General features: G+C 56.7%; 1 protein-coding gene across 3 annotated transcripts; it reads right to left on the reverse strand.

Annotated features, from left to right (window-relative positions):
• Nucleotides 1-864: 864 nt before the first annotated feature.
• On the reverse strand, nt 865-8,369 carry LOC105536287 (cytochrome P450 11B1, mitochondrial). 3 transcript variants are annotated; one of them, XM_011975623.1, is made up of 11 exons: nt 8,110-8,349; nt 7,881-8,015; nt 7,568-7,723; nt 6,281-6,358; nt 5,549-5,748; nt 5,208-5,411; nt 4,767-4,921; nt 4,232-4,398; nt 3,752-3,830; nt 3,478-3,675; nt 865-3,007 (listed from the first exon to the last, which is right to left on the reverse strand). In XM_011975623.1, exons 1-11 carry the CDS (start codon nt 8,346-8,348, stop codon nt 2,894-2,896), a joined length of 1,725 nt encoding a protein of 574 aa, XP_011831013.1. In that variant the 5' UTR covers nt 8,349; the 3' UTR covers nt 865-2,893. The 3 variants fall into 3 exon arrangements, with proteins under 3 accessions (XP_011831013.1, XP_011831014.1, XP_011831016.1); XM_011975624.1 differs by lacking the exons at nt 6,281-6,358; nt 7,881-8,015 and having other exon boundaries at nt 8,110-8,369; XM_011975626.1 differs by lacking the exons at nt 3,478-3,675; nt 6,281-6,358; nt 7,881-8,015 and having other exon boundaries at nt 8,110-8,369.
• Nucleotides 8,370-8,923: the final 554 nt, after the last annotated feature.

Here is an 8,923-nt window from a genome sequence, read left to right on the forward strand (position 1 = left end):
TCTTGAATGTTTATAATAAAATAGAAGAAGCAAAAAATAAATTGAAGATGGATTTTTTATAATCAAAAGGGAAGCAGAACTTAAAGATTTGGGAAATTGCCAGTCTGTCCATATTGCAAAATATGAGAAAGCATGCACTGGAGAGAGCACCAAGGGTGTGGCCAAGGGACCATTTGATAAGATTATTATAGATCAGCCAAGTGTTATTCACCAAGACAATGGAAGAATGACCGGGGAGGCATTTTAGAAATAACTGGGGCTGCCACTCTCACTACACACCCAAAGCGCAAGAGTCTGGGGGGACAGAATATTTTTAAAGGATGGACTGCATTTTTCTGTAAAACCTTGGCACTCACTCCCTTGTACTACCTCAAGGCTCTGCTCCCCAGATGCTGGAGTTCTGCTCATTGACTACCCCAGGTGGGCTCCAGTGAGCTTATGTGTGTCATGTGCCACAGTGGCTGCCCCTCCAGAGGGCACAGGTAGTAAACCTTGGTGGTGTCAGCATAGGGTCATTTCTGCTGGAGTGAAGGTTGCATGAGCTGTGGGTGTGGAAGCCTTCACCTGGATATCAAGGGATGGAGTGGCCCAGAACTTCAGGCACAAGACTGAGGCAGAGGGCTGCTGTGAAAGCCATGCCTAATGGTGCCAGCGGAGCAGGACAACCTAGGATCCCAGGCAGGTGGAGCTACCCGTGCCTGATTCCAGTCTGGGAGACCTGCAGGAATGCAACTCCAATTCATGAGAGCTGCAAGCCAGGCTGCACCCAGCAAAGCTGTGGGGGCAGAGCATCCTGAAGCCCCAGGAGAAACAATCCCTGCACCACCATGTTCAGAAGATGGAAAATCCAGTCAAAGGAGATTATTCTTGAGGCTTAAGGTTTAATGCTGTTGGTCACATTCAATTTTGGAGTTGCTTGAAACTTGTTACTCCTTTCTTCTTTCCTGTTTCTCCTTTCTGGAATGGGAATGTTTATCCTATGCCTCTCCAACCACTGTATTTTGGAAGCACGTAACATGTTTGATTTCATAGGTTCACAGTAAGAACAGTTGGACTCAGGATAAGTTGTACCTTGAGTCTTATCCATATTTGACTCAGATAACATTTAAATTACACTTTGGACTACAAATTTAAAGTTGATGCTAAAATGAGTTAAGATTATTTGGGGTTATGGGGGAGAAATGCATGTATTTTGTATATGAGAAGGATGTAGATTTTAGAGAACCAGAAGCAGAATAGTTTAATCTGAATTTTTGGGTCTGCCTCCAGAATCCATAGACTGAAATCTAGTCACCAAGGTGATGGTAATAGCAGGGCAGGGCCATTGAGAGGGGAAGGGAATGCAGGCAGTGGCCTCTTGAATGGAATTGGCATCCTTATAAAAGAGGTCTCCTGGAACTGTCTTGCCCTTTTCCACCATGTGAGGAAAGAGCAAGAAGGTTTCACCTGTGAAACAAGAGGTGGGTCCTCACCAGACACAGAACCTGCTGATACCTTGATCTTAGCTTTCTAAGCCTTCAGAACCAAGAGAAATAGAATTCTAATATTTGTCAGCAACCCAGTCTATGGCATTTTCTTAGAGCAGCCTGAATAGATTAACACTAAGAACTCTACCTAGGTGTGCTCCCAACTTGGGGCACTTCCTCTCCCTGTGCTGGCTGAGTCCTGCAGGGCGTCCTGGAACTACTGACCACCACTGGAATGATGCCATAGGGGTTCCCCTTTCATGGGGGAACAAACGCTCTGATCCTCATCAGCCACCAGGAGCTGGCTGCGGTTATCTTTACCCTGACGAAAATCCTTGGAGATAAAGACAGTCTGGCTGGGCGTGCACTCAACCTGGGTGCTTTCTCTCCCTGCACGGGAGAACTGTGGAGTGGCCCGTTCAGGAGGGGTCAGCTCTCTCTGCTGGATTAGGAGCACAGGAGGCCCAAGGCAGGTTCATGTTGGGAACTGCAGCCTCCCTGTGCCCACCCCAGGTCGTGGCACATGGCATGGCTCCATATCAACCAGAAAAATGAGTGAATAAAAGGCATCTGAGTCCTTGTTGGCCCAATCCTGTCTCTCCTGTTGCCAGAAACATTTCTGGAACCACACCCAAGATTCCCACCCCACATGACCCTTCCATCTCCTCACAGTATCCTCAGGACCTTCCCCAGGGGACAGCACGGGAAGCAGAGGACCCAACACTCGCTGCTGGAACGAGGCCTGGTCCATGAAAGACGAGGCCTGGGGCATGAGGTTGACACGATCAGCTGGGGAACACACGTCCCTCGAGACTCAGTTGTATCACTTGAAAGTGGGGATGTGTCAGGACAAGTGACCACAGGGTCTTTTTACTCTACCCTGCAGGACCCTGTTCCAGGTGACAACTTTCAGAGAGCTCAGGGCATGCTCGAGCTGCCTGGGAGGCAGGCTGCAGGAGGGAGCTTGACTGCACTCTGAGGTGCTGGGATCCCGCTTAATGACTCTGACACAGTCTGCACAGAGGCCGTGGCCGGGGGAGAGGAACAGGGACATGTGAGAGTAGGCAGGAGGGCAAGGGACAGAATCACGGTGCCCTTGCATGGCCACACAAGGAGCCTGGAGCCAGCATTGGGAGGGGTAGAGTCAAGCTGTCCAGAGGGCACTGCTTGCTGGAGAAGGGGCCAGGTGGGGCTGGGGACAAGGTCAGGCCCTGTCAGAAAGATCCTCCCCAGCTGGGCCCTGGCATTGCTGCTTAACCTGGCAAACTCTGGTCCTGGAGGCCCTCAGGAGTTCCATTTGTGCTGGGGCTAGTTAGACAGAGGGGTGGCTCAGGACGCTGTGTGTGTGGGAGAGAAGAGGGGTGGCCTGGGGTCAGGCAGAGAGGGAGGCTGGTGGCCAGGCTGGGACCCTGGATGCAGAGATGTGATTAGTTGATGGCCCTGAAGGTGAGGAGGGGGAACGTGCTGGGCCTCAATATGAAGCTGTAGACCATCTTTATATCCTCTTGGGTTAGTGTCTCCACCTGGAGGTGTTTCAGCACCTAGGACAGAAGCCAGGTTGCCATCTGGCATGGTTCACAGCCCATAGACGTGGTGCAGCCTCCTCAGACCCGCAAAGTTGCAGGGATTATGTTGAAGGGGGAACAGCAGCCTGGGCCCCAACCTCTTTCATTCCTGACTAGCCCCATCTTAAAGCCCAGACCCAGAATGTATCCAGCCCAAGTATTGCCCAAGCCCCACTATCCTGTACAGGCTCCACCCAACTTCCCCAGTTCCCATCTGACTCTGTTTAACAGCAGCCTCACCCAGATGGTACCCTCCTCACCATACCAACTTCTGCCCAGGACCTACACAGCCTCAACCTCGCCCAGGTTCTCCCAGTAACCCCCCTACCCGGTCCAGGAAACATGCAGGCCACGCCCACTCCTCCGAGGCCACTCCCACATTGCTCAAACCCCGCCCATGCTGCCTGGACCCCGCCCAGGCCCCTCCCCAGCCCTGGCCTGCTCACATGGTGCAGCAGCAGCAGCATCTCCGCTTCTGCCAGGCGCCGCCCCAGGCACTGGCGCATGCCAAAGCCAAAGGGAACATGGTAGAAGTTCCTGCCGGAGCCCCTGATGTCTAGCCAGCGCTGGGGGTTATAGCGCTCAGGCCTCGGGAATAAGGCGGGGTTGCGACCCAGCGAGTAGAGGAACACGCGCACCAGTGTCTGCGGACGCAGAGCGGGGATCAGGGAATGATTGGGGAGGGAGGTTCTCAGCTGGAGGGGTGTGGGGCTCACTCACCCCAGCTGGGATGTGGTAGTTCTGAAGCACCAAGTCTGAGCTCACCACTCGCTCCAAAAACAGACCCACAGGGTAGAGCCTGGAGGTGGGGGCATCCACAGAAAGGGTCCTCAGCTGGACGGGGCTTCCCGTGCCCTCTGCAGCCTTCCTACCCAAGACCCACCACTAGAGGTCCCCGACCCACGGGAAGCCCAGGTCTTGAGGAAGTGCTTCCTGGCACCTGCTGAGTCCAGCCAAACCTCCCCTAACCTGAGCAGCCCCAAGCCCAGAAGGACATGCCCCACGTTAATCCCAGGGCATTGAAGAGAGATTCCAGAGGAAGAAGAGCTCCCTGTCCTTGAGGGAGAGGAAGAGCAGGTGCAGGGGGAATGGGCTGCTGGGTGATGCTGCTTATCAGCCCAGCTTCTGTCTGCCACCACCCAGTGGGGGCTGCTCTCCAGCAGGGGCCAGGGCCACAGGGAAGGCTCAGCTAGCACCCACCTCAGGGTCTCCTTGAGGGCCGCCCGCAGCAAGGGCAGCTCGGTGGTTGCCTTCTGGGGATGTTCACTGATGCTGGCGGCGGCGGCCAGGCTCTCCTGGCGCAGGGCCTGCTGCACGTTGGGGTTCCGAGCCAGCTCAAAGAGTGTCATCAACAAGGGAAACACAGTCTGCGGGAGCCACGGCTGCAGGGTCAGACCTTGCACAGGAGGACTCAGCCCCCGGGACACCCCTCCCAGGACAACCTCCCTGTGAGGGGTGGAGACACGCATGCCCTGAGCATGACAGAGCCCTGGGGCCCAAACTTGAAATCCCAGTTCCCATCCAAACCCCTTTCCCTGAGTCCTCCAGAGAAAGGAACCCCCATTCCAACCAAGGCAACCTGCAAATGTGTTTATCACATCACAATCTCAAGGAAGAAATGTGGGGCCCGTAGCCTGGGAATGGGGCACGTGGGTGCCATGTGGCATTGGCAGGCAGTGTCTGGGAACCAGACTTGGCATCACCCTCTCTGGGTGGGGCTGGTTGCCGGCCTGACCGTGTCCACGCTCCCTGTAGTGAGTTCCATAGAGTTGGCCTTGATGGCATCTGGCGACAGTTCCGCATTCAACAGGAGTTCCGCCACGATGCTGGTGTACTGCTGAGGGCGGCTCAAGGCCAGTTCCTGATAGATTTTCTGGATACAGTTGTCACCTGTCCGGGGAGCGGGACACAGCCCTCAGACCTTGGTGCTGGGAAGCGTGCTTCAGTGTCTTCCTCCTGCCCAGCCTGTCCCAACACACGAGTCTCCCTGCTCTCACACCAAATTCCCCGAATCGGCCCAGCCCAGCCCCAGACTCACGCCGATCTCCCTGGCAGGACTGTGAGGAACCCCTGGCCCCTCCCTGTGACCTCCATTCCCCGCTGAGTGGTAGAGAGGGAGAAATTGGGCCCCCATGGTGTCCCTTCCCCATAGCACTGCCTGGGTCCCTGGCCTCACCGTACTGGAAGATGCAGTCCCAGGCCTCAAAATGCTCCTTCCACACCTTGGGACTGGTCCAGCGAGACAGGCTCCTGGGCATGAACATGAGCTGGACGGTGGATTTGAACATGACCTCCAGGGCATGGAGGAAGCTCAGGCTGGCAGAGCTGGGGCTGTGACCAACCAGGCCCAGCCGCTCTCCAAAAAGAGCTAAGTTGCTGGCTGCGGGGAGGATGAACTGCTGAGCACAAGGAAGCCCCGGGCCTCCGGGCTGCCTCCCCCCACTCCCTCCAGCCCCCCGTCCCCGTCCCTGGCCACTCCAGGGTCTCTGAGGCTGGACCTTCCCACCTGGCCCACACCTTCTATGGTGTAGTGGAAGATGCTGGGCTGGACGTCCAGGGTCACGCTGTCCCGGGCGTTCTGCAGCACCTTCTTCCTCAGGGCCTGGGAGAAGTCCCTGGCCACCGCATCCACCATCGGGAGGAACCTCTGCACAGCCTTGGGCGACAGCACATCTGGGTTCAGCCGCAATCGATTGAAGCGCCATTCAGGCCCGTTCCTACAGAGGCCAGGGCAGAGCTTGTGAGGCCGCCCCAGCAAGACACAGCCCTGACCCGTATCCCATCCTCCTTGTCCCCGAGGGGAATCGGCCTGCAGGGAGCTGACTGGGGGCCTGGCGGAAGCTGCCTGTTTGTGTTCGAGCTGCAGCCTTTTCTTAGAGCAGCCTCCAGGTGCTGGGCAAAGGCCACTCAGGTCTAAGCAGTGGTGAGACGGTAGCTTTTGCCTGCAGGTGCTGATGGGGTAACTGAGGTCATTCCTGGGACCTGGCACCCCGAGTTGGGCACCACCTCACCCATGCAGGCCCTCCCTGTGGTGGGGGGGAGGTATTTTCTGCAAGAAAGGAACTGACCCCTGTTGTCAAGCTTTGCCCTCCTCACCCACACTGTGTCCTGAGGGGAGAGACTCTGGCTGCCCTCTCCTCCCCACCCTTCCCTGTCCTGAGCACAGTGCCTCTGGGGCAACAGCTCCTGTGAAGTGTCTGCATCTTCTGCAGGGCAGGAACCGAGCTCTGTGCTTCATGCCATCCTCACCCACAGCCAGAATGCGTTGGGTCTCCATGGATGCCCCCAGGGAATGGTGGGGTAGAATTTCCCCTGTCAGCCAACTTTCTACAAAACTCCTTTATGTCCAGCCGGCTGCTGTCCCGAGTTGACAGTGATGACAGGCAGAAGACGCACAAGCACACGTGTGCCCGTGCAAGACCCCAACACACGTGTGTGAAGAGACACATGTACACGTGTGCACAGACACTACACCCATGCCGGCACCTGCACATGCACACACAGAGACACCCGTGCACACATACCACACATCATACATGCACACACAGACACTTGTGTACACGCACATGCACACACAGCACATGTGCAAATGCAGGTACAGAGGAACACACAGCATGTGCACAGATGCAAGACACGCACACACACAGGAGCACTCTCCTCCCTTCTGTTATGCACACCCAGCCTCCCGGACCTGCCTTCCGGGGTCCTGACTCCCACCCAGATGTTGTCTATAGGCCAGTCTCAGTGAAGGTTCCTACCCACGGGTGCCCTTTTACCTAAATCCCACTATTCCCAAGAGCGTTATCCTCCTGCCGTGGAGTGGGGGCTGTCGCCACTGTGACATCCTCGTCCAGTCCTTCCCCCGTCCTAATGGCAACATCCCTGCAGGTGACCCACTCCAAGCACCAGCCTCTCCCTGTCCACCTGACCAGGCACCACCCTCTCCACCGGCCAGGAAACATCCTCCCCAGTGTCATCAACCGCCCCACCTCGTGCCTTGCTTCTGAGAACAATGGAGCCACCAGCCACCTGCGTCCCCACCTGCCTCCTGCCCGGGACTGTCCCCATCAAGAGGGTTTGCTGGGACAGCAGGGACCACGAGCGCCCTGAGGCAGGCTGCAGTCCCGGTGAACACCAGGCTCAGCACTCACAGCCTGTGACCTGGGCCAGTGGGAGTCCCCTTCTCAGGGCCTCAGTTTTCTGACCCGTGGGAAGGAGAGTCCTCAGACCGCAAGAGAAAGAAGCCGCCAAGGTCGGTGCAGAGCAGGTTCTCACTACACAGAAAGGCTTATTGCTCTGCGTTCTCTCCTCTGCAGAGGTGCCCGTGCCCATTTCTCCACCACTGTCCTGCTTCCCGCAGCTGCAGGGCAGACTTGACTCCACAGGATGGCCATCCTCCGGGCTGGGTGCTCACCCTCACAGCCCACCACAGAGGCCCAGGGCAGATGTGTGTTCAGGTCCTGCCTCTCTTGCTTCCTCTCCATGCCCAGGCTGCCCACCCTGCTCCCAGCTCTCAGCTCCCGACTCGCCCCTCACAGCAAGAACACGCCACATTTGTGCCCACGATGTTGTCTGTAGGCCACCCAGGGCTCCAGGCTCATCCGGCGTGGGTTCAGGCTGTCCACCTGCTGCAGCTTCTCCACGTCCTCTGGCAGCATCACACACACCATGCCTGCTCCTCCCAAGTCATACCTGTGGGGCCAAGCACAAGGCCCTGCTGGACGGGGTCATGTCCCCCCGGCCCCACTCTGCAGTTCCAATCCAAAGTGTCTCCCGTCCACCCTCCTGGCTCCGGGATTAGCGGCTTCACAGCTGAAGCCCTCCTGCTGGCTCCTCGGAACCTCTCAACTTTAGTGCCTCTGAGTCCTGCCCTCTCTGCAGCGAGCTGGGATTTGCTCTGCACCATCCCCTGCACTGGCAGAACCACAGACCAGCACATGCAGCACTCCCTCCCCATCCTCCAAAGGATGCAGAGTGCTGGGGCCTGCTGGGAACAGCAGTGCTGTGTGCCCGGCAGGGTCCTGGGCAGCAGGGACAGGGCTCTGGGTGTTCCCAGCGAGGGCCAGGGAGGGCTTTACCTGAAAATGGGCCCCAGTTCCTGGAAGGTCTGGTGCACCTCCAGGTGCAGGTGCTCATAACCCTGCTCCCTCCAGATCTGCAGCAGCCTCAGCCACCTGTTGCCTGGACGCCGGGGCATGGCTTCAAAGGGCAGCACTGTCCTGGGGACCCGGGTGGCTCTGGTGCCCAGTGCCCGTGCCCTTTGTAGGGACAGCCAGGGTGCTGCCATGCACACCTCTGCCTTTGCTCTCAGTGCCATTCCAATGCTCCCTCCACCCTGCTCAGCCCCAGTCCTTTATCTTGCTGGTGCCCTGCATCGGAGAGGGATCACGTCATGGGAGAACTGGCCCTGGACCTGCCTGAGAAACCGAGGGCAGAGGTCAGGGCTGGAGGCGGGGACTGATTGAGGGTGCGTGAGGGTAGACGGAGGGGGGGAGTGGAGCAGGGGGGAGAGGGGAGGAAGGACTCTCCCTCCTCCTCCAGGGCTGAGAGGAGCAAGATGGATGGGGCCTTTATCTTATCCAAGAGCCTTGGATTATTCATCTCCTTGCAAGGTTCATAGCAAAAAACAAGGGAATGAGTTGGCATTAATTGTATTAAACCACATGTATTTTTTTACCTTTTAAAATTTTTATTTCATTAACTTTTAGTTGACAATTAAAGTTACATGCATCTATCCTGTACAACATGATGTTTTGAAATATGTATATTGAAGGGGTGGCCTGCCCCTCCACACCTGTGGGCGTTTCTTGTTAGGTGGAACGAGAGACTTGAGAAAAGAAATGAGACACATTTCTCTGATGGCCAGTGATGACGAGCATTTTTTCATGTGTC

The sequence above is a fragment of the Mandrillus leucophaeus genome, unplaced genomic scaffold (genome assembly GCF_000951045.1).
Source record: "Mandrillus leucophaeus isolate KB7577 unplaced genomic scaffold, Mleu.le_1.0 Scaffold158, whole genome shotgun sequence".
Classification (NCBI taxonomy): Eukaryota; Metazoa; Chordata; class Mammalia; order Primates; family Cercopithecidae; genus Mandrillus; species Mandrillus leucophaeus.